Source organism: Hemicordylus capensis, chromosome 2 (genome assembly GCF_027244095.1).
Source record: "Hemicordylus capensis ecotype Gifberg chromosome 2, rHemCap1.1.pri, whole genome shotgun sequence".
In the NCBI taxonomy this organism is placed as follows: Eukaryota; Metazoa; Chordata; class Lepidosauria; order Squamata; family Cordylidae; genus Hemicordylus; species Hemicordylus capensis.
Window position 1 is genome coordinate 398,805,322 of NC_069658.1, and position 25,948 is coordinate 398,831,269.

Genomic DNA, 25,948 nt, shown 5'->3' on the forward strand with positions numbered 1-25,948 from the left:
GAACAAGCAAAGTTGGTGACACCAATGAGGAGGGCGTTATCTGTGACGGCACATTCTATACAGAATTCCTTCGCTGGGAAGGCCTGACAGACCCATCGTTAACATTTTTGGAAGGCTGGTAAAAACATTTCTCTGCCAGTAGAGCTTTGGGACTGTGCAGCTGTTGTAGAAAATATGTTTTCTTGACGATTTCTTAAATTATTTATTTATTTGTTTGTTTGATATTTCTAAACCGCCCAAAACTTGCGGTATTTAGTCAGGATGTCAGCCAGTGTAACTTGAAGAACTTATGCTCCTTGCAATATTGGACCAAAGATTACAATGGGATGGAGGATAGCTTTAATCTAATTTTTCTGGTAATAGGCTCAGATGGATGCTCTAATCAGGGCCAGGGCCTAGACAGAGGTATATGCTGCACCAGCTGTTGGTAGTGTGTAATTTTCTGACATGGCTTACATCACACAAGGAAAAGCTGGTGCAGACTCAACCTATGGCACCTGAAGAGAGAGACCTGGAGAGCTGGTCTTGTGGTAGCAAGAATGACTTGTCCCCTTTGCGAAGCAGGGTCTACCCTGATTGCATATGAATGAGGGACTTGATATGTGAGCACTGTAAGATATCCCCCTTAGGGGATGGAGCTGCTCTGGGAAGAGCATCGGCCTGCTTGCATGAAGAAGGTTCATATTTCATAGGTTGAAATGAAAAGACACTGAAAAATAAGACTATGAGAGGCAAAGGATAAGCCCATGCCATGCTAGATAGGCCTTGCATGCAATCCAGTAAGCACCAAGGTCAGAGCGATGTTCTTCAGCAAGACAGACAGTGGCAATTAACTGAAGCAATGTACTTCTATCTAGAGTAGTGTTGCATGTTTCAACATAGACATGCTTCTGCAACAAAAGGCTGCTGCAAAAGCATGCAACTCATGCACTGCCAATTAGCCTACCATGTTTATTCAGAGGCCTTGGGATCAGGCAGAGAGAGGCTGCTGTCTTTTTGTTTTTTTCGAGGTGGGGGGGGGAGCTTGCAGCTGCCAAAAGGGGAAGCATTCTTTCCATTACATGAGCTGAAATGATTAGAGTGCCATAGGTCTGTTAGTTTGATGTTTAAAGATTAATAAGAAAACAAGTGCTTCAAAGAGAATGCACACATGAATGCAGAAATCTAAGCTACCAGCATGAAATACTGCACAGCACACGCACACACCACTTTGCCAAACACTGAAACCAGCACTTGGAACATTCAGTCAGGCAGCCAGCAGATCAAAAGCTTCTCTGACAAGAGGCAGAGAGCCATGGTCAAAAGGGACATCACCTAAATGGACCCTGTTCAAACAAGGAGGGAGCCTGATGCAGCTGGAAAAGAGGGACTCTGAGGGTGCCTTTCTCAAATAGGATCTGAAAGCAGAGCTTTGTATAAAGTGGTCACTAGACAAACTCTACTTAAGATATTCTAAAACCAAGTGCAGATAAGCTTTGACTACTGTGGGCTGACAGTATTGGTACTGAAAGTGATTGGTGTGGATTTCCTGTACCACTTTGACTGGGCATGTGAGGGGTCTGACTCCTCAACTTCTGCTCGAAGATGCAGTCAGTCATCAACCTCAAACCAGATACACCATAGAACAAAACTTTATGATTCATGGCATTTGAAAAGAAAAGTGCCCAAATTATCTGTGCTGAAAATCTCAGAGAGACAAGAAACAGGCTAAAACCTTACAGACTGGAAATGTACAGCAAGCAGAATGACCACAGTACTTGCTATTCCTCTCTTTATTAGTTAGCACATGTGTTCGTTCTCTCTCTCTCTCTCTCTCTCTCTCTCTCACACCCACACCCACCCACCCACACCCCTTTTCAGTAGGGCTGGCAATGGAAGCATATAAATGCCGATTCAAAGTGCAAAGAATATTTTTGCTCCCAAAAAACTCAATTACCAAGTGCAATCCTATATTGCAAGTCCAGCAGCAAACCTCATCCTGTACAGCCCTTGAGAGTCAGCATCAGCTTCACTAACAGCAAAGATGCTGGATACCATGCTTCAAATAGCACCAACAAAGGACATGAAAGCAGAACCGAGCACTAAGAAAAGATGCTGAGCACCAGACTTTTTCTCTTTCCTTGCTGAAAAGGCCAGAGGTAACTTTTTCCAACAGTCAGTGAAATTTTAAGATCCAATTAGGAAAAAAATAAATATTTAGATGGAAGCATGTGGGGCCTCTTCAGTTCCTTTGAAGATGGGACAACAGCTGTCTGCCGCCTTTCCCAGACTCTGGGATGCTTACCTCTGCTCACTGCTTCCCAGCACAAACTTCAGAGTTCTTGAACTGGGCTTCCCTAAGCCCCAAGCTTGAGTCATGCCAGTGTGGGTTACTGGGATGGAATGCAGGGGGAGGGAGAATAGGAAAGGGGTGGGGGGAACATCTCTGAAAAGTCCAGCTAACTTAGAAAAAGCACAATCACAGCTGGAACTCTAGGACCCCTTGGTCACGTACCGCAGCAGAGAAGCCTGCAGTTGATCAGTTCTGCCCTCGAGAATACTTTAAAACAATTCATGGGACATGGGGATAATGCAGCCAGCACAAACAGCAATAACAAAATATCAAAGCAATGCCTTGAAGTCTTTATGGATTCCAAAAACTCCATGTTGCTGCCAGTCTGCAGACTCGCCCTCCTGTAAATACACACACATTGGAGAACGTTTCCTTCAGATGCAGCCCTTTCGTACTTAAGCAGACAAGTTGACAACATTTGTTCTCCCAGCTTTGATCCCACAGTTGAAAGTCTCTCCCCTTTCCCTGTGGCTATCAGGTTTAACAATGGTAGCTCTAGACGCCTTTTCACCCTTGTAAGGGAAAGAAGCATCAGTAGTAGTCCTGTAATTCCCACACTTGTTCACAGAGGCACTTATATTATCTCAGCCCATCACAGTAAGCAGAGCCCACCGGGGAAAACACAACACCCTAAAATGCAATCAATTCCTGACAAAAGACAATCAAGGAGAATCTCATCCTTATACAATAATAGTCACTTATACAAGGGGACCATGTCCTGAAAGTGATACCACCTGCTCTACCCGCCACACACACACGGACCATATGGCCTTCTAGACTCCCCAGATTGATTTAGAGGCTATGCTTCTCACAGATAAAGAAACATACCATCAAGCAGGTACAAAGTGATAAAAGGTGTCATAATAGGTGATGTAAAATTCATCAGCACATCTCTTCAACCATAAGCATGATTTGGGTGGATAACCAACCTTTCAAAATACAAGGAAACCTTATGTGCACATCATTCATAGCAGATTGTCTGACTGATAACCATGCTAACTGAACGAAGAGGCACCTTTTTAAAAGGCAAGCCTCTTCTATTCAGGAAGGAGATAGCAACTGTCCCTATTCAACTCAGCAAACCACCTCTCCCACTGATTGTTGCTGGTGTTTCCCTTGTGTTTCTTTTTATACTACTGTATCTTCTTTCTTCTTTTGCCACTTAAAAAAAAAATTTTCCCGCTCTTCCTCCAAGGAACTCAGAGTGGTATAAATGTTTATGTTTATCCTCACAACAACCCTGTGAGGTAGGTTGGGCTGAGAGATACATGACTGGCCCAGAGACACCCAGTGAGTTTCATGACTGAATGGGAATTTGAACTCAGGTCTCCTCAGTCCTATCCCACTCTAACCACTACACCACACTGGCTCTCATGTAAAGTACTTCAAAGAGTTTTTTAGTTGAAAAGTAGATTATTGTTGTTGTTTCAGCAATAATTTTGTTCTTTTAAGGAAAAAACAAAACAGACTATCCACAATCCAATCAGCAAGGTCTTATAGCAACAATTCCAAACAATATTCAGGCTCAAACTCTGACAGAAGGAGGAAGATCCACAAGTGTTATGATTATTACTGACAATACCCCTCCATCTAGTCTTCCTGTTTGAACTTGGCATATGGATGATAGAGGTAATGGATCAAAGAAAAAGTAGTGACTGAGATATGTCGTGCTCAAGGAATGAAAGGCTTTATTGGTTAAAACCAGGCTCTGAATTGCATCCCAAAAATAATAAACCAGTACTATACTATACCACTGATGTCAAGTACCCATGGTGACTCGCAGCTTCAAGAGGTGAACTGGCCTGTCCAAGCAGTCATCAAGGGCAGCCCTATGTAGATTATTTTACACTAACCTAATCTCAAGATTACAGCGGTACAGATGAGCCCTGATAAAAAATTTATCAGGGTTTCTGAGCCCTGATAAAATAGAAAAAGAGCACCTCTCACAAGACAGAGATGGTGAAAGGTGCATCTGGCTGCTGTTGCAGTAGCTCCACGAGCACTTCAAAATTGTGAGTCCAACGTATCAAGGGTGGCTGAAACACTACCTATAATGGGTGGTGGCATTATAAGATGGTTAACACCACCTTAGAATCCTCCTCATCTAATCCTCATCCAGTCCTAGCAACCATCATTACCTCTGTCCATTCAGAGTCAATCTTAGTCATCTTTCAACAGGCAGACACTGGGGAAGCATGCTGACACTGCAAGGAATGTATCAGATGAAGAGAAGCAGCAGAGCTAGATGTCATCAAAACAACAAAGACCCTGAACTTCAAACCTCTATAGTTATACTTGGCAGCAGGTTGCCGGTTCGAATCCCCGCTGGTATGTTTCCCAGACTATGGGAAACACCTATATTGGGCAGCAGCAATATAGGAAGTGCTGAAAGGCATAATCTCATACCCTGTTTCCCCGAAAGTAAGACCTACCCCGAAAGTAAGACCTAGCAGTAATTTCTGATGTACCGCTAATATGCCCTAGTGCATTTTTTGGGGCTAAAATTAATATAAGACACTGTCTTATTTTCGGGGAAACACGGTACTGCGTGGGAGATGGCAATGGTAAACCCCTCCTGTATTCTACCAAGGACAACCACAAGGCTATGTGGGCGACAGAAGTTGACATTGACTCGACGGGACAATTTACCTTTACCCCCACCCCGTACAGACTTTAAAAAGAGGGTTGCTTGGGAAGAGGCAAAATGCAATCCTGTGGGACTCTATGGGCAGGCAGGGCAGCATCACCTTCCTATCAGAAGCAGCAGAACAATTTAGAGCAGTGTTGTGAATCTCCACAATTCTGCAGTCTGTGAAATGGATGTAAAGCAAGGCAGAGATAAATCAGGTTCACCAGGCCATTCAACACCCTAAAAGCTCTGCTAGACAAAACTTTGCACATGTGATGGCACTGGCAGTTAAGAAGACTGTCTTTGCTTTAGCCACTGTCATGACATAGTCATCAGAAGTGCTGTCTGCGTCAGTGAGAATGGATCAGATGCTGCACTCTGATAGCTCCTTTCCCACTTCATTGTATAGAAAACCCAAATCATGTGAAGCTGCAGGAAAGGAGGCCTAAAAGCCAAGTGCCAATGGCTGAAATTACCGGCTGTTTCACAGCTCACATGATTTTTACAGGGAAGTTATCAAGATTAGTGAGAAAATCTCCTAGAGTGTTCTGGAGCTATTTGGCTCCATCAACATCTGGGCCAGCTGACCACTCTAAAGGAAGCATGGAAGATAGTGATGATAGTGGTCATAACCAAAATACTTAATCCCAGGACTGTACAAAAACAGTAAATATGCATGGGGACAGTTACTATTTGGGATGGGACTTCATGGTCCCCATGGGACTGAATCCGTAGCTCTGAATGGCCCACCTTATTTGTGTATGTTGAATGCAAACACAGTGTTAAATATGCCTGAAAGTTATCTACATAGATGAGACCAAATAGCCTTTAAAATCACAAGTGAAATTCATTTCCTGATGTGTATGGAGTAAAGTTGCCAGTCACCTGGCTGTGAGTACTTTTCTCATTAGGCCACTCCCTTGCTGATCTTTATGTGCGACTCTATGGATTTAAGGAAATGTACAAAATATTTTCAAAAGCTGGGTGTGGAAATGAAGATTAATCACCTTTTAAAACAAAAACAAAAAGCAGCATACATAATGGTCTGAATCAAGATCAAGGCATTCTGAGTCAGTACAATTGCCTTCAGTATTTCAGTAAATGTTAAATGTTTTGTAAAATGCAAATGTGTTCGGGCAAGTGTAACCCAAAACGTAAAAACACACTTTTGTAAGATTGTTACTCCCCCACACCCCTGGTAGGACTCCAGTGAGGTTGAACAAGCAGCCTACATTTAACAAGTATATGGAAATATGTGAAGAAAAGCCTTCCTTACCTGCTCATTTTCTTGGCAGAAGAGCCCTGCCAGGAAAAGGTGCATTTCTAGCCCTTTAATAAAGTGAAAACATGCCTTCTTGAAAAACAGCAGCAAATTATTCAGTCACTTGCTCTGTGTGTGTGTGTGTGTGTGTGCGTGCACATGCACATGCACACACTTTCCTCAGTTTGCTTGATGAAGAACTCTGTGAAACTCTAATGCAAGTATAATCTTATACCTACTTAAGTTGATCAAATGAAAGATTCTATCTACTTCAAACACCTTAACCAAAATAAAAATCTTACACATATTCAATCCACTATTGTGAACACATATGCTTCCTTTTGCTAGACCTAATGGTCTAATTCCTGTAATGGATCCACATAGCAACCTGCCAATAGATTTCCGGACAAAATACAAAGTGCTAGTTATAACTTACAAAGCCCTAAATGGCTTAGGCCCTGAGTACCTAAGAGAGAGTCTTCTTCGTTATGAGCCCCACTGCCCATCGAGGTCATCTGAGGAGGTCCGTCTCCAGTTACCGCCAACTCGTTTGGTGGCTACACAGAGACGGGCCTTTTCGGTTGCTGCCCCAAGATTGTGGAATGTGCTCCCTGCTGAGATACGATCCTCCCCATCTCTGGCAATTTTCAAAAAACACCTGAAAACCCTTCTTTTCACCCAAGCTTTCTCAGCTTCCTAAATTGTGGGGGTTTTAATTTCTGGTCTATTTTAAAATTCAAAACCCGATTTCGGGGTTTTTAATCACTGTAATTGTTTAATTGTTGTTTTAAAATGTTTTTAAAATGTTAATTTTTATATTGTTTTTTAATTTGTTTTAGCTCTTTACTGTTTTAGTGGTGTGTTTTAATTGTAAACCGCCCTGAGCCATTTTGGAAGGTCTACAAATCAAATAAACAAACAAACAAACTAGGGATCCTACTGATGGAGACACTAGTGGCTGATCTTTGAGGAGATCAGCAGGACAGGCAAAGTAGAAAAGAGGAGAGAGTGCGGCTACTTACAAGTATAACAGTGAGGCATTAAGGAACCAGTACTATACTTACAAGTATAACAGTGAGGCATTAAGGAACCTAGTACAGGTTCCTTAATGCCTCACTGTTATACTTGTAAGTAGCCGCACTCTCTCCTCTTTTCTACTTTGCCTGTCCTGCTGATCTCCTCAAAGATCAGAGGGTTTAAGACAGTATGAGAGTAGAGATGAAGCAAAAAACCAAGGTTGCTCACTTGTAACAGTTGATCCTTGAGTGATCTGGGGTATTCACACACAACTGGGATGTGTGCCTGCGCAGTACACCATTCAGGACAATTCTAAAGTTCCGCACAACGCTCTAGCTCCACCAACCGCACAAGCGTGTCTGTTGGAAAAGGAGGTTGGAGCGTCGCTATCCTTGGTTCCTGGATGACCGCTGACTCTTCAGTAATCATCATGAGAGGAACTGGATAAGTTAAGTGAGAAAGCACCTTAAGTGGCGCAGCCGGGAAATGCTTGACTAACAAGCAGAAGGTTGCCGGTTCGAATCCCCACTGGTATGTTTCCCAGACTATGGGAAACACCTATATTGGGCAGCAGCGATATAGGAAGATGCTGAAAGGCATCATCTCATACTGTACAGGAGGAGGCAATGTTAAACCCCTCCTACCAAAGAAAACCACAGGGCTCTATGGGCGCCAGGAATCAAAATCAACTTGATGGCACACTTTACTTTAAAAGTAATGAACCAACAAGTAATCCAAACATTCATCTTCCAAAGAAGTGGGGAGGACAGGTGAGATGTATGAACACTACAGATCACTCAAGGATCATCTGTAACAAGTAAGCAACCTCTTTATCCTTGATGTGATCTCGTATTCACACAGCTGGGCAATTAGCAAACTCACCCTTGGAGATGAGTCTCTTTGGACTTACCTGGCGAGTAAACTATTTTAGAATTTGTTTCAGAGCACCCCTGCCAAAATTAGCATCATGGGAAGACTTTAAATGTTTACCCCGTTTGAGTAGGTGGGCAACTCAGGATATCTATGCCTTGTGCCAGTGCAACACTAGCCTTTGATAGTAATGCCAGAATGTTGCATGGTGGCAACTCTGAAGTTACTGCCAATGACTGAGTGGTAGTAAGAGCTCCCAGGGTCAAAATCTCAGATGTCCTCCAAGGAAGATGGGGGTGGGTACAATACTCAGCCTCGGCAGTGAAATACTAGATACTGTTGATGTCTAAGATGACTTAGCAGTGGTAGACATGGTTGATGTTGAGGATGCAGGGTGATGTTTGGAATGGGTCTTCGTCAATATTGGGTCTTTTGATGCAGAAGCAAACTTCTTACACTTAGAGTCACTCGCAGTTGAGTCAGTGCGATGTCGCTTCTTGTCCTGAGATGACTTCCCTTGTGTAGCTTCTTTTGAGGTCAACAGGATAGCCTTTGAGGGCATATTGTGCTCCTTTGATGTCAAATGCTTTTGCATCAATGGTATAGTGACATCGAGGCTAGGTGTTTTGTCCTTTGGAGGTGACGCTAGTGTAGTGCCCAACCCCCTCAGAGGCTTCTTAGCCAGAGTCCTTTTCGGCTTCAACTGTGATGGTCAAAGCGGAAGCTGGAGTCTACATTGAAGAGCTGGGGTACAACACTAAACTATACTAAGCATCTTTTAAGCGTAACTCTATTCTTTATCATTTGTTTAGAGAATTTTTACAGATTTTACAAAGATTGGTTTTGTGCTCTTCCCCCAAACAAAGGAGGCACAAGTATCTGAGGAGGGGAGAAAAGACTAACACTTCCCACACCTCTTAAAAGTTTTCTTTTCACTCATGAAATAGAAGCGAAAATTAAAGATAGTGACACTCCAACTGCCTTTTCCAATTGACACACTTGTGCGGTGGGCAGAGCTAGAGCATCTCATTAGATTTAGAATCATCCCAGATGGTCAACTGCACAGGCACATATCCCAGTTGTGTGAATACAATGGGATCATGCTTAAAGGCTTGGAAGAAATATAGCAGAGAGGGAGAGGGACCTATAAAGGCAGAAAGACATGGCAAGCAGCAAGAAATACAATCGACTATCATCCCACTACTCTGCCCAAGAGAGGTTCAGAGGTAGAGTGTTTATGGTGTCAGTGTTGGGCACTCAATTGGTAAAAAAAAAAGAAATGGTCAACTGACCAGTCAAATATCTATATTTATAAAAGCCTTAGGTGGTATGTGGCAAGCCACACCCACACAGTGCTTAGCAACCAATCAGCAGTGACACTGGAGGCCCAGAGAAAAAGAAATTAAGAAGAGAGGATGAAATATAATATGGGAAGTGAGAGACAGAGAGCAACAAGAAGGGAGGGACAAAGAGTAAGAAAGAAGAACAGCATTGGTGGTGGTGGGTGGTCCTCAGGTGTGGCTGGAGAACCGGAGGAGCCTGATGGGGCAGCTGAGGAGGAAGATGAGGAGGAACAGGAGGGCAGTGGAGGAGGGACACTAAGATGAGGAGGAGGAGCAGGAGGGCAGCAGAGGAGGGAGGCCAGAGGGGGCAGCAGCGCAGGGAAGGAAAGTAGTGCTGTTGCTGCTGCCATTGCACTGAAGAATGGGGAGGTCTCTGGGGTGAGTGGGCTGTGGCAGGGGTTTGAGGAGAGTAGTGTGTGTGGGTAGGGCTAACGAGGCCAGCAGGCTTCTCTGGCGGTGAAGTCCTTGTGCCGTGTGAGCAGCCAAGGCTATGGCAGTGTGGAAGGGCCTGGCCAACCACTGCTGCTGCTGCCCCTGCTTGAGGCTACCGAGCCCATTGGCTGAGGGAGGCAGGCAGGCGAGCAACAGCCCAGGCCTGTCAGTGGCCTGAGAGGAGTGAGCGGCTATGGCAGCGGCAGGAGCAGTGAGGAAGGGCCCAGTCACCTGTCACGCCTGCTCAGGGCTACCAAGCCCATTGGTGGAGAGAGGCAGGCACGCATGCAAGGGATGGGATTGGCCCAGGCCTGTCAGCAGCCTGAGGGAAGCGAGGGACCATGGCAGTGAGGAAGGGCCCAGTCAACCACTGCTGCTTCTGCTCCTGCTCGGAGCTACTGAGCCCATTGGCGGAGTGAGGCAAGTAGGTGAGAGATGGGATGGGCCCGGGCCTATCAACAGCCTGAAGGGAACAAGTGGCCATGGCAGTGGCAACAGCAAAGAAGGGCCTGGTCAGCCACTACTGTTCCTTCTCAGAGCTACTGAGCCAGTTGGCAGAGGAAGGCAGGCAGGCAAGAGACGCAACGCACCCAGGCCCATCAGTGGCCTGAGGGGAGCAAGTGGCCATGGCAGTGGCAGCAAGGAAGGGCCCAGTCAGCAGCCACTGCTGCTGTGGGGGGTGGGGTGGGGGAGGAAGGAGCATGAAATGAGGCTCAGGTGAAGGGGGGGAGGTCTCTGGGGTTATGGGGCTGCAGCTTGGCCAATCGGCGCCAGCAACTCCACAGCCACAACCAGGAGGGGTGAGGAGGATGGAAACAATGGGATGGAGGAGGAGCCCAGCTCAGGTGAGGGTGCTGGGGGAAGCAATGACAACAGCAGGAATAAGTGGAAGAGAAGCAATGTCATAGAGGCACTGAGGGTGTGCGAGTGAGGAGAGACTGCGTGAGAAGCAGTGATAGCAAAGGGGATGTGGCTGTGGCGCGGGGGCAAAGGGAACAAACAAGTACTAGCGTACAGATGCTCTGTGTGGGTTCAGCTAGATGTTAAATAATTGTCAGATGTTCTGAAAGCATTTGCTTCATTACATCAGGGATACTTAAAATATCAACAGGTTTGATACTTATGCCAATTACAAAAACAAATTTGTTAACAATTCTTGTGAAACAATGAAGGTAACTTTTAAACATGAGGCAAGGTTTCCAAAAGTGTGAAAGATTAATTGAAAGTTTTTCTCTTTGATTTTTATCCATGAATACCAGAATCAGCCTAGTTAAAATAACAGCAAGTATTAAACAACAAAAGAAGGCCTTCAGTTGTCCTCAGGAGGCTGCGGGCCAGTTCTGCAAGCATCATGGCTTTATGGAATATCTGACCATGGTCAAACAGCAAACTGTCAAGGTCGCTCAGCTGACAAGCATGATAACCTCAAATGATAGCCAAGTGCACGTGAACCAGCCCTTTTGGAATGAAGTGTAGAGGCAGAACTGCTCTTCTATTTGCCCTCCAGGACAGTTAATTCAATCCCTTTTAGAAGTTCCATTTTCTCCCTTCTGCCCTTATCAAACCTCTCTCTTTTCTAGCAGGTGAGCTCAGAGACAGTGAGAACAACTGGAAATCTCTTGGGATCTCAACATAAAGGGCTGCACAACAAAAGCTGGAAGAAAACTTTGGGAATCAAGGTGGACAAAAGATCAAGGGGAGACACTACAAAACAGCAAGGGGAAGAAAAAAACATTGCTTGTCAGAGTAGCAGATTCATGGCAATTCCATCTCAGGAGACAGACAAAAGGAAAAGAGAAAGTATAAATGCAATGTGTGCACAAAAATTTTGAGTTGTAAATCAGAGGCTATAGTTGTGTATTTATAAAAATCCAGAAGAGAACCCATATAAATTGTCTGGAATGTGGGAACAGCTTCAGTCAGAGTGACCTCCTTGGTTCACACCAAAGAATCAACACAAGAGAGAATCCATTTAGCTGCTCACACTATGGGAAGCACTTCTGCAATTTAACCAGCCCTATTAAACATTAAAGAATTCACGCAGGGGAGAAAGCGTATGTATGCTTGGAAGTATGGAAAGGGCTTTAGTCAGAAAGCCTTATTTCATATCAGCAATCTACACAGGAGGAAAAGCCACATAAATGAAACAAGTATGGAAACAGCTTCCACTGGTGTTTGTACTGTACGTTAGTTCCCATCAAAATATCCACACAAGGAAGAGAACTTATGAATACGTAGGTTGTAGCAGAAGCTTTTTCTGACCAATCAAGCCTTATTCACTAGCAGAGAATATACATGGAAGAGAAACCCTATAAATGCTCCAAATGTGGCCAATGCTTCAGAACATGCATGGCACATCAGAAAATGTACACACTGAGCAACATTATCAATGCTTTTGAATGTGGGAGAAAAGCTTCAGTTGGGGGTAACATGAGATTTCAGATAATCCTAGTAATTTGTCTGGTTGTCTGTGATGAGCAGAGTTTACCTCCTGGTGACAAGCTGAGTTTCAACTCCCACAAGGATTAGAGCCTCCTGTGCAGCTGTCATCACTACAGAAAGGGTGCCATTATAAATGCTTGAGTTATTTTCAGCCTTCAGCAGAGATGCAAACTGGTAGATGTACAGTATATGCTGCTTTCATTTGCTAACTAGCTATAGGTCTGTCAAGTTTAAGGGGAAGGAAATGTAAAGTTCCAGTTTTCTCCAGCCTAACTTAGTACCACCTCCATACATCATCTTAGCATATCTATTCCCCAAGCAGTGAAACCATCCCGACCCTCCCCTTTGTAGCACAGCAGGAAATCTAGGCTATGGCACTATACACTTCTGGATGACATTTCAAGGAACCATCACCAAGCTTACCAAAGAAGGATATCCAACCAACTTCTGTGGGATCTAGTGGCCCCACCAGACACTGGAATCCATTCCAAATCTTCCCTGGTTTTAGTAGGTTTCCCCCCTCTACAACCATGAGGGCCTGAAATGAAAGCTGCACTTTTCAGGCTGTGTCTCCAATTTCTGCATTCCACAGCAGAAACTAGTGACATTCAAGTTTCCAGAGTCCCTGATGACACAAGCCCACATGTCTGGTCTGGATGTCCACACTATAAAACAGCTGAGACAAACCCCTTGCTCTCCAGAGTATGCCATGGTTCCATGCCTTAGCCTCTTTGAGCCCTCATCATGGAACTGCAGAATTCCAAATGCACAGAAGTCTGATTATTTAAGTTCCAGCTCCAGACATTATCTGAAGATCACATAACTTTGCCTATAAAAACACCTGTTCCAAGAGACCTGCCTTATCACCTGTCTACCCCAGGTGTTTCCATAGATCCAATTAGCTTTTTTTTAAAAAAAATCTCATGTCTCTTGAAAGAGTATAACCTTTTAAAACATATTAAAAGTTACACTCTCTACAATAAAGACGGCTTCATTAACGATTAAATGCATTCCATTCAACAAGGTGTTTCTCTGCACCTACCTCCTCTCTCCATGCATACGAAAAACAAAAAAAGCAAAAGAAATCTGTTCCAATTCCCATGTCACATTTAGTCCTAAAAGCCAAATTCACACAATACACACTCACTCTCAGGTCCATGATTTTACTGCTCAACAAATAATGTTCAAGAAGGCAAACACCAGGGTTCCCCACCTCAGCACTGCCCCACACTGGTGCCGAGACAGGTCCAATAACAAAAACAGAACTCCTCCTCCCAGGAGTGCAGGGGCTTAGTCTACACAGCCCGCTTAATACCAACAACCTATAAGAAGGGCATCCAACAATAACAGAATTGCCTGGAACATGAAAGCCGGAGCAGCTTCCGCACCCACTTCTCTCAAGGAAAGAAAGCCCCCTTCAGCCTCTGCCAAGCTCTCAGTTCTCTGGTGGCAGGGAAAGGCTATCTAAGCAGGAGCCATTACAGCATTGACCCAAGGCAAAAATCCCTAGATGAATGAAGGTTTATACTGGTGACGGGGAACAAAACGTCATCCAAAACCAGCCAATCTAAACTGGGGAAAGGAAGCAGCAGCTTAGGAAGTTATGGCAATGTGATCTCAGGCAAAGAAAGTGAAGTCTTTGAAGGGGAATAAGGAAGGAATCGCTCATTCCTGTTTGATGCTCCTTCTAAATAGCACAGAGGTTTATTCCCGTCCTTACAGAAGATGCCAGTCAGGATCTGCACCAGATTTTCCCCCTGGAAACAGTCTCGGTGGTGCTTACTCTTCTTTTTAAGAAGAGTTGTAAATTTGGGTGCATTCCCAGTACTCTAGTAAAATGCCAGATGGTGCTGGTATTTGCAGTATAAGTGTTGTCCTCAGCACCCAAAATGTATCCATAGACAAGTTTGTCAGCTTGTCACAAGCTAGGTTCCTACTCCTGAGTAGCAATACTGGCAGGCAGCTAGTTCAAATGGAAGGCTGTGGCATTCATGAGATTTGCTCACAGATATCCTTACTTGCAGGTACCTCCATGAATGGATCTCCACACTTGATTGATTGATTATTTATTTATTTATAGATTTATATACCACCTTTAATTAAAATAATCTCAAGGTGGTTTACAATAAATTTAACACACTATACAAAACTATTAAACAGTTAAAACAATACAAATATTAAATTGGAATACACTATAAGAAAAAATACAAATTTATTTGAAACGTTAGCACACAATAAAACCATGAAACATGATATGGCATACTGGGTCACTGTGGACAATTCATCTGTACATGACCCACAACCTCACAGTACAAGAACACTGAAGGGATAAGCGCAGGACAGCCACAACATGCATACAAAAGGGGGCAGGGATGCCACCAAAAATCTTTCTCCTCAGTCTCTTGGAGGTCCGGGACTGGTCTCTGGGCAGGCACAAATCCCATCTGTGTGCTGCACAGAGACCACAAAAAAGAAACATGATATAGCACACTGGGGCACTGTGGGCAATTCACCTATACTTGAACCACAATCTCACAGTACAAGAGATTGCTGGAACAAAGAGGGATATATTGATTATCTTTATGCTGGAAAGAATTGAGAGTTGGCATGGATACCGACTAAAGGCTGTGTGGTCACTGGCCTCTAATAGTATTTTGGTTCCGCAAAACTAATGTAGCCATGCATGGCCCAGCCATGCAATGCCCAGTAGCGTCATTGCGCCAATGCACCGCTGAAACACTCCCACTGTACTCCTATTTGGGGGTGAGGTGGTTCTCTATCCAGGGCCCATTTATGCAGGCCTCCACTCCAATCCTTCCAACACCTGACCCATACCAATTCCCCATAAACCACCTTCTGTAATTTTACACACTGGGAGAACAACTGACAAAACTGTGAATGGACAAAACCCGAGTGCCAAAAATGGCAGAATGTTTCCCGCAACTACCAGTGGTGCTTTTCATTTTATCAGAACACTGGAGAAAACATATCCAAATTCATGGCCCTCCTTAAAAAGCAGCAGGGTTCAAGTTCTAGTGGATGGGAAGAAGAAAACATACACATTCAAATTCATAGAACCTCAAAAACAAATAATTCTGAACATGTAAGAGTGGCCATCAACACCTCAGTTCAAACTGCCCAGTCTATGAACTATCTGCTGTACTCTCACCCTCTCCCAGCTTCTTCCATCAGTCACATTCAAAGCAGAAATTTCCAAAGGAAAGTTTAAGCGAAGTGCGGACAGAATCCTTCCTACTGTTCTGGAGAGGAAGATTTTAAACTTTAAAAAAAACCAACCTCAAACACAAAACTTCTTCAAAACATCCTGGTCAACTCCCTCCCTAACCACCAACTTGTTTTGCCAACTTAAAGGAATGAACAGGGAAGGGGCTGATTTGAAATGAGGTTTGAATATTGAGACCTGCCAGACCGAGCACGTGCACTGAAAAGATGCTCACAATCTTTTGCCAACCCTTGACTCATGTCTCTCTGGGAGGCAGTCAAAGCTCTGGCAGAAAAAAATAAAGGTGGCTGCCTAACCAGCTGTGGGGACAGGAGTGAAAATGGCCAATTTGATTCCAGGAGCTGCTGAAGCGATTCACAGAATTATACTGGAAAAGATGCAAGTGGCCACCATTGGAGGTTGTTGATGCAAAGCATTCTGCAGTGGGTGAATGAAAACATTCAACAGAGGCGCTTCTGTAGCACAAAACAGCTGGACACAAAACAGAAGACCAAGTGGTGAAGCTGTGCAACTATCCAAGAGAACACTAAAACTAAGAGTGCACATTCATGTTGTAGTGGTGGTCCTCTTTCAACTGATATATGCTACTACAGACTTATCAGAACTACCACCTTAGGAAGTATCTTTACCATGTTAGGATGGAATGAAAATTTCACATTAACTTCGTGAGTTGGGTTTTCCAGCACTAGTTCCAAATATCCCAGGGGCACTTGTAGTAAAGCAGACAATGCAAAAGGTTATAGGATGCGTATAACTACTTCTGTTCAAAGAGGACCAAAGTGGATGTTTAGAGCATACATTTGGTTCAGCACATTAGTAGGTTATACTAATTAGGGATGTGCTGAAATGCTATTCAGAAGCCGAATCGTGGCACAATCCCTTTAAAATTGAGAGCTTACCCAGCCCCTTTAATGTGGAGGAGAGCAGGTCCATCCCTGCTCCTCGTCCGCCCACTGCCATTGCCATACTGGTGGCACTTCCCCCAATTACCCAGGCATGCTGGAGGCGCTCTCACCCAGCTGTCCACACGTGGCACCAGCGTATACATGGCTGCCGCGCATGCCATGTCTGCTAAGTACATCCCTAACACTAATCTACACAGTTATGGCCCCCAAACTGCCCCAAAAATGGAAGAAGGGAGGAATAAACTGAGAAACACAGGAGGCAAAACCAGTATAAATGGAGAGGAGTTGTACTAGTTAGAAAATAAACATAATTTATAACTAAAGCAAATATAATCACATGTAGGTAATCACATGTAGGTAATCTCATGACTTCTCTGGGAGGTAAAAAATGGAAATACAAATGCACCCTAATTGAATTTGTGATTCCTTGGGTTTGAAACGGGCTCCAGATTTTAATTCAGCATTCAGACAGCAAGACTTTGAATGCTCATCAGAGAAAGATTACTGTGAACATGACCATGTTTGACAGGAGTACCACTGGAGATATTGTGTTGACCATATTAGGACCTCTGGAAAGAATTCATCACAATAATGAGAGTCTAGACTTCTTTGTTAACCTTTTGCATACTCTCCTCAATAACCTAGGCCAAATTGCTTGGAAAGCAAGTGACAATACCAAAATAATCTGTTACCTAGAATATCTTAAACGCTCGTGGTATCACTCATCTTTTCTGCCTAGCAAAAAAGCTACTTCACATATAATTTAATTTATTACATTTTATATCCAGCTTTTCCTCCAAGGAGCCTAGAGCGGTGTACTACATACTTAAGTTTCTCCTCACAACAAACCTGTGAAGTAGATTAGGCTGAAAGAGAAGTGACTAGCTCAGAGTCACCCAGCAAGTATCATGGCTGAATGGGGATTTGAACTCTGGTCTCCCACTGCCATTGCCTAGTCCGGCACTCTAACCCACTACACCATGCTGGCTAATAACAAAGCTGCTCATATTTGAATACTGAATTCATCAAATTAAATGTCAAAGCAAGCATGGGGTTTGTAACCCAGTGTCAGAGATTAACTAAATTGGGTACTGACTCAAGGCCAACCACCCCAGGACTCATAGGGAAGGAGCCAGGAGGCTGCCACTGCTTTCTCCCACCCACCTCCCCATCTGTAAGGGTAACATCCCTGAGGACACAATGCCATTGTCTCCTCCAACCCTCCCTCTTGGCAAAAAAAACTCCTCCTCAGAATCCCCTCCAATGACTCCAGGACCTCTGAGAGGAAGGCCATTCTACAAGGGGGGGGGAGTAGGAGGAGCCATCTCTGAGAGACTGTGTGTGGCATCTCTTCCCCCAGCATCCCTCACTCACTCTTGGTGAGTGAGGGATAGCAGCAGCTCCTCCTTCTCCCTCTGTTCAAGGACAAGGAGGAGAGAGCGCTACTGCCAGCTCATCCCACCCACTCATTTGCCAATGAGACCCCTTCCCCTTCCAGGTAATTTGTTGGGAGACAGGTCGGAGTGGGGAGGCACCACTGCAGGGTTTTGACCCTGGGTCCTTCACAACTTGGCACTGCCCTCTACTCCATTTCTCCACATTATACAGGATGCCCCAAACAGAAACATATAAAAGGGGAAGGCTCCGACTGTGCCTTGGTTTAATCAATGGGAGAGAAGATGCAATACTAACTTACAGGCTATTGGTAAGCATATTCAGAAAACGTACAGAAAGAAAGTAGGGGAAGTGAAGAAATGGCTAAACAGTTATCAGATATTTGATGACGGAGATGAGAAAGTCTCTGTAAAAAAAGGCTGAGTGCAAAGACAGAGAGACATGTCAAAGTATGCAGAGGTGGACAACTTCTTGGGGACCACCATATTCTCCGGACGGTAGTCCCAGCGCAAACTTGGCCACACAGGTTTACTGTTCTAAGGGTAGTCAGGCCCTATAAGAGAGTCGGCACTACTGGCACCACCTAACAGGAAGGGCTTCACCCTTACAGAACATATGCACTCAGGGATGTTCAAAGTAGCAGACTCAAGGAACACCCAACAAAAATAGTATCATTACAAGGTAGGGCCTCTCGGCCTCTCACACTTCTTGAAAACAAGTTTAAAGTGTTCCTAACTTTCCTCACAAGTGTAAGTGTGGGCAAAGGTTTCACCACATGTCGGTTAACACTTGGAAGGGCCACTGAAAATTGATGTGCAGGCCTGGATGCATTGTGGGTCAGCACCTGGTTACCCTTAGCCTACATAGGGCCAAGCAGTACAGACAAGCTCTCATTTTCAGATATGGATTTTAACCAGTAGTTTAGTCAGAATCCTAACTCATCCCACCCCACCCCCCGGATTTCTCAGGGCTTCAAGAAACCTCTTTCCCCATTTTCCCATCATGACAAGTGCGTATGGGAATCTGAGAGCATGTTGGGTGGCAGCTGTGGGCAAGATGGCACAAAACTAGGGAAGCTGGGAGGAGCTGCTTTCCCAACGAGTGGGAAAGTCGCACAGTTCAAAGGCACAAGGGACCTTTCCACTGGCACTTCTGCTATTAATTAAAATATCTTCAGTGGCTTTGAAGGGGGGGGGAAGAGACACTGAACTCACTGCTCCCCACCAAGATGACACTGTGACTCAGAAACAAAGGCACAGAGCCGTCTGTTCCAGCGCTAAAGGGCTGCAAGAACATCTAAGCAGAGGCTAGTCTCAGGTGTTAAATATTTTTATTCTGCAACCTCCATTTATTGTGCAGCAAACATGTATTTGCTTCTCATTTGCTGTGCACAGTTCTCATGTCCTCCTCCCAACTCCTGCCCAGGTCACATGTATTGCAGAAACATGGCATTTCCCAAGAACTAAAAGTACAACGGCCAGGATCCAGGGAGCCTTTTAGGCTCACACAAAGGGCTTCCACTAGCCCAGTGAAACTGACTTTTCCCCTTCAACCACCCAACCTTCTCTCACACCATACATACATACAAACGTTCCTCGGTTTCAAGAGCAGTTTGCCATGCAGCACTGGGTAGGGTGGAGTGGGGTGTCTGAGGAAAAATGTTCCCCTGCACTCAAAGAACGTAATGGTTCTCTGACCAGTATATTGTGTTTTAGGAATTGGGACTCTTCCCTCAGATAATGCATTAATTGCTTTTGGGATTGCTTGCTATGTGGAATTGACTTCCACAAGTGTTATGGATATCTACTAGATATTTTAAAGAGATGATGTGAGCAAAAACAACTCCTTCACCTGCATCCCATTTTGCTACCTTTTATTCATTTTTAAGAGATTCTTTGGAGGTGACACACATCCCTGGTCTACAGCTTGAATTCAAGAACACATCTTTTTTTAAAATGGAACAGAAACTTAAGTAGAAGTGAGTGTATAGAAACTGAACTCAAGAAGCCAACACAAACAACTTACCACTACCTCTCCTAACCCTATAACAATGCTTTGCCATTTTATGAACATTTCATTGACACTTTAAAAAGTCTCTAAAGGCTAAATGCTCCCCACTCCTGTGCTGGAGCACACAACTAGCCAGATTGTTCTGTTAAAAGCAAGCAGCAGCCCCAACAGTAAGGCAATCTTCCTCCCTGCTCCCACCCTCATTTGTTACATGTCAACAGAGTACAGTGCTACTGGCACTGGAAAGAGATTTGCAAAAGTATTATAAAAGCAGTCAGGAAGACTCTGACAGAAAGGCCCTCATGACAGCAGAAAGTTCAGCTAACCACAGTATCATGCCTGAGCAGTGGAACCACCAGCCACGAACAATAAAAACACACCCATACTGTGAAGAGCAGAGACCCAACATGTTCCCCTGGGTAGGAGAAAGGAGGCCAACATAAGCATTGTGGCAACAAACAGAACTCGATTAGTAAACCATACAGAGACAGAAATGTTTTCAAGGGGGTAACCTAAGCTTCTTGGCAAGAGGGCTTCATTGAGATACACGTATCAGGAAGGGGAGAGGTCTCAAGCCTGAATGCAGGTGGCATGGTATTGGCTCTTTACACATTCAGCTCTGACAGCAACTGCACTTGTGTCTCATCCGCATGGCCTGGCCAGGAAGTTATGGAATTTGGAAAGCTCCATTATAAACAACTTCAGAAGAGTTCTAATCCTTTCCTAATTCAATATGCCGCCTGAGAGGCTCTGACATACACTACGCAAACGGATTCCTGTTACCCTCTGTATGACCCCACAACCTCTAAGTGACCCTTGGTATATCATACCCTACGAATGACAGCTCTAGTCCTGCCTTGCTGTTCTTTGGGCAAGAAAGCCAACACACTTTTTATTGGCTAAGCCCTTTCAGCTCAACCTAATATTTTGCAAAATGAAACACAGAGCACTACAGTTACTTGAGGCAAAAACCTTTTAGTGCCAGGAGTTCTGCCTCACAGTGAGTCTTCCTAAAAATCAAGAGCAAGGGTTTTCTAGTCTCCTGAAACAGCAATATAGGCCGTTCCCTCGGCAAGTTGTACTCTTGTCTAACACCTGGGGGCAAGCAGATCAAAAGAAACAAATGCAGGGAGAGACAGAGCTGCATGGACCCATAACAGAGAGGAACCTTCGAGAAGTTGCAGAATGTCTCCTCAAAAGGGGGAATGAAGGAAGTTCACTTCAGTGATCCTCAGCCTTAAAAACCAACACAAGCTTCTTGGATTGCAAAAAAAAGGAAGGGAGGGATTGATGCCAGGAGCCAAAACTCCAACTCCCAAAGATGCTTGGGCTCCAGGAGTTATTGAGCCACTCACATCTCTCTTAATAACAACCCACACCTTCCAAAAGGGAATGTTGGGGGACGGGGGGACGGGACCTTATCACCATTTTCAGTCAAAATGGCAGCCCAGTTCAGTCAACATACAAAATGCTCTGATTGAATCCTGGTTTTGCACAATGTTCGCTGCCCTCAGGTGCACATGCTCCCTCACTTTCCACACACAAAGGGAGAAACAATTCTATTACTAATTCTAGCTTAAAACATGACATGATCTATTGTGATATCTAACCTGAGCAATCCTGGGATACAATCCAAGCTTCAGATCATAGCTTATTTGTGAACTCTGGCCAGAATAAGCCAAAATCACACGGTCTGCGTTATTCTAAGCCAGGATTGGAAGTGGAATCTTTCCTTCCATAATGTGTGAAGGAGAGGAAAGCGTGTGCACGTGCAAGGTTAGGGGATGTTGCACAAAACCAGGCTGGCATCTTGGCTCTGCATAACTGAACCAGGCCAATGGTTGGAAAAGCATCCAGGAATTCAGTTCACACATGCTGTACTTCAAGTTACACAACAATATGGAGCGTGACCATCATGCTGCAACCACAATATTCAAGTTCGAAGGTGGGTGGGGGTGTTTGAGTTTAAGGGAGGTGGAGGGTGCACTTAACCCTCCCTCCGCTTTCCCCGCACCGGCGCTCCATTTGCAGAGGGACCATTGGGACGGCAGTTTAACTCCATGCTGCCCCATTGCCTCCTCGGTCCCTACGTCACCAGAAGTACCCGACGTGCCTGTGTGTGCGCCCAACAGGTGCAACGAGCACGCGCAGGCACGTCAGATACTTCTGGTGATATAGGGACTGAGTTACACTGCCGCCCCAGTGGTCCCTTTGCAAACGGAGCACCAGTGGGGGGAAAGCAGAGGGAAGGTTAAGTGCACTCTCCCCTGCCCTTAAACTCAAGCCCCACCTGCCTTCGAACCAGCAATCAACTGGTTCTGTGCACATCCCTAGCAGTTTCTCCATGCTCCTTCCATAGGAGCACTAAAACATACTGTGAGCCCATATAGGCCCTGCATCTTTCCTTTTCTCTTGAATGACTTGCTTCTTGGCTAAACACAGCTATCCTATGCACACTTGCCTAGAAGCAAACCCCAGTGTATACAGCAGAACTCATTTCATTCATTCATTCATTCCAGAGTGAATATGAATATACTGTTGGGCAACGTATCCTTGCTTTGTCCTGGTTGTGTTACAGAGGGCTTGAACAGTTGGATAGCCTCATGAAAAACTTCAAGAAACCCTATTTTGCAGCATAAAACTAGCTGAAACTAACTTCTCCTACTTGGTACTGAAAACAGTACCAAGCCCAAACCAAGTATGCATGCTAGATCTGGTCATCTCTTTCAGTAAGTGACTGTTAAATGTTTGTCAGCTCAAACAATTGCTTTATTATGACCAGTGTCCCACTTCCTGTCATGCTGGTGTTATGATCTCCCTTTCCAGCCCAAATTTCTATCCCTTGCAAACACTTTCTTCACAGGAGCATAGTGTTTCACAGCATAGAGCTGCCTGTCAAGGACCTTGTCTTGGCTTTGCCAAAGAGGGGCTTTGCCAGAATTACCTGTGCTCAACAATGGGAAGCCCTCACAATACCTTGGGAAGGGAAACTGCTTAAGCTCTGAAACTCCTGGTGTTACCTTCCCTTGGTTTAACAGAAGCCTACAGCAGCCCTTTAAACACATTCACCCACTCACACAGAGAGTGTTTTTGATAGATAAACCACCAGGAGGGAAAAATATAAACATTACCTGAAAGAGGGTCAAATTGTCATCATTCAAGACATATCGGGGAGGTGCAATAACTAAAGTAAAACACAAAATTCTCATTAGGAAGAGAGAACAAGAAAAATATAATACTGGTTTAGGACAAGACTGGAGTTGGGGGGAGAAGAGAGAAACATGCACACACTACTCCAAGCCTGGTCAGTAGGGATGTGCACGGAACCGGTGACAGCCAGTTTGCCGGCAGCAGGGGGATAGCTTTAAGGCACGGGGAGGGTGCTCCCCTGCCCCATGCACCACATGTGCACAGGCCACTTCCGGTAATACACTGGCCTGGGTAGCAAGGAGGTAGACAGCTGCCCCGCACCAGCCATTTTAATGATAGAAGGGGAGGGGGGAGCACCCACCCTGCACCTTAAAGCTATCCCCCCACACCTTTGAACCGGCTCAAATGCTGGTCTTTTGAACCGGTTTGGCAGTCTGGGAATGGATCACCGAACTGGTTTGTACACATCCCTACTAACCAGGGAATGTGGACTTGCTGGCTATGATGATTTAAGATTTGGGGTTAGTAAATCATACCTGCAATCTAGGTGGTGACAAAAAAAATGGGTAACATGATATCACTCTTCATGGATGTCAGCTGTAAAGTTACAACATATACATCTGAACTTACACAGATAAAATGGTATCTCTGGATCTGCCAACTGGCTTTTCACAAAGGTTCTCAGAGCACCAACTGTAAAATAAAGCAAGAAAATGGTGCTTACAAAACACAAGATATATTTTGAACTCCATCCTTTCTGGGGTCCTAGCCACATAACCTTTATAAACAATACCACTGTAGCCACTGTCCCAAAAGATCCATGGGCAGAAAAGAGCAAGAAGTGATGCCCCGATTGGCTGGCACCTTTTTAGATTCCCAAAAAAGCTGCCCACGGTCACATTACAGCATCAGCCTCTGCTCCCAACACCATTATGCCTGCATACTCTGTCTCTAAAGACAGAAGTCTACTTCCTCCATTCAGTAGAAGACTGACACAGAGACTTTAGCCTACTTTTGTGAAATTTTTTTATCCTCCTAACCAAAGCCACCACCTGATTTCTCAAAGACATACAGGAGCCTCACTGTATGCTCAAGTCCTTCTGCTCAGGGACAGATGAAGAAGTCGCTTCACATGGCATCCATCATCTATCAACTGAATGCCTCAAACATCCCTCAGCAAACAGCTCACAAGAATGTGTTTCTCTGAAGGGAGAAGCTGAGGAGGCTTGCAATTTACTGTTAGAGGCTCTTACAAACAGCTTTTCCTGGTACTGAAATATAGTTAAGCAAAGTACATGGCAGTTTCTATATGGAAGTAACAGTCAAACCAGATTAACAAAAAGCAGAGTGTCAGCAACACAACAGTGGCAATTCTAATCCTACCTTTTTTCTCTTTCTTTCTACACTTTAAGTCAAGCTATGTAACACATAGTTTGGCCCCACATGCTTTTAAAAATGGAAATAGCAGTTGTGGAGGGAGGAGGATAAGGACTGAGACAATAGCATTAAGGAGGGGGGCTTTGGCCCCCAAGATCCCGACCACCTCATCTCCCCAGCTACAACCCTATTTGCCCCAGGCTGGAAACTCTCATTGGCACAAATGTGGGCTTCTCCCCCTAGGCAAATAGCAGCTGTGGGGCATATGTGGGCAAAGTGTTAAAGCACCACTCCTCCCTTGCCATCAGGCCAAACTACACATTTAATAAAAGATGTGATTTGGTCCTTAAATATGCAGCTTCTTCCTTTAAAAGACACAGGCTGCAACTCTGCAAACAAATGAAAATTCCACTGCAGATAAACAAAGACGATGGACTCCTATACCAATTATTTTGCTAAGTTTACAATCAAGTATGTGTGCAGTATCACTTCAGGTTCTCCACCACTGCATGTTTCACTTACTCCAACCCAGCACCCTGGAAATATGAACACCTCACATCAAAAACAACAACAACAAAAAACACAGATGCTCTTGAATCCTATCCTAGACAAGCCTGGAAGAAGAAGCAGATATGTACATAGGAACATAGGAAACTGCCATATACTGAGTCAGACCATTGGTCTATCTAGCTCAGTATTGTCTTCACAGACTGGCAGCGGCTTCTCCAAGGTTGCAGGCAGGAATCTCTCTCAGCCCTATCTTGGAGAAGCCAGGGAGGGAACTTGAAACCTTCTGCTCTTCCCAGAGCGGCTTCATCCCCTGAGGATGAAGTGCTCACACATCTTGCATTGCTCACACATCAAGTCTCCCATTCATATGCAACCAGGGCAGACCCTGCTTAGCTATGGGGACAAGTCATGCTTGCTACCACAAGACCAGCTCTTCTCCTCTTATCATCCTAGAGCTCTGAATCACAACTCTCAGAGCTGAGGAGGAGTAGGCATTCATTGGAAGAAGTAGACATTTAGTTTCCTAGAAGGGGAAAGCCAAGAGCTGATCGCACAGTTGGGTGTATGCCCTGTCATGAAGCAGGAAGTTCTAGCCTTTTGCTATTTAGAGGTGCAGGAAGCCTGGTTTTGCTTTTGGCCCCTGGACATTGAAGAAGAGTGGCTTATTCAAATTCTCTCCAGTGCTTCCAACTCTTTTTTTGGGCTTTGGTTGGAACTACACTGGACCAACACCCTGTTGTTCAATGGCCTCATCTAGGCATGACTAATGCCGCGGTAAACAGCCTGGAAAAGAAGCCACCAAGCAGTTGTCAGAAGCACATCCTGTTTAGAGAAGAATCTCAGCCCTCCTCCATACAGCTCACTGTGCACAAGCTGCAGTGGATCCTTTTAAAGCATCACCCAAACAAAACAACTAGAAACACTTAAGTGCAACTGCCTGCATTAAAAACACAGATACCATGCCCGAGAGCAAGGAGTTATTGCTCTGTTTCACTGTACTCACTAAGACGAGACAGCAGCTGAGAAACAGA

General features: G+C 44.7%; 1 protein-coding gene across 4 annotated transcripts in view; it reads right to left on the reverse strand.

Annotated features, from left to right (window-relative positions):
- Positions 1–25,948, reverse strand: part of ASPSCR1 (ASPSCR1 tether for SLC2A4, UBX domain containing) — a 101,835-nt gene that overhangs the window by 16,895 nt on the left and 58,992 nt on the right. For all 4 annotated transcript variants that reach the window (XM_053294478.1, XM_053294474.1, XM_053294475.1 and 1 more), the window contains 2 exons: positions 23,661–23,723; positions 23,012–23,064 (listed from right to left, as the gene is read on the reverse strand). In XM_053294478.1, coding sequence (XP_053150453.1) covers positions 23,012–23,064; positions 23,661–23,723 — 116 coding nt within the window. The remainder of the gene's footprint in view (positions 1–23,011; positions 23,065–23,660; positions 23,724–25,948) is intronic.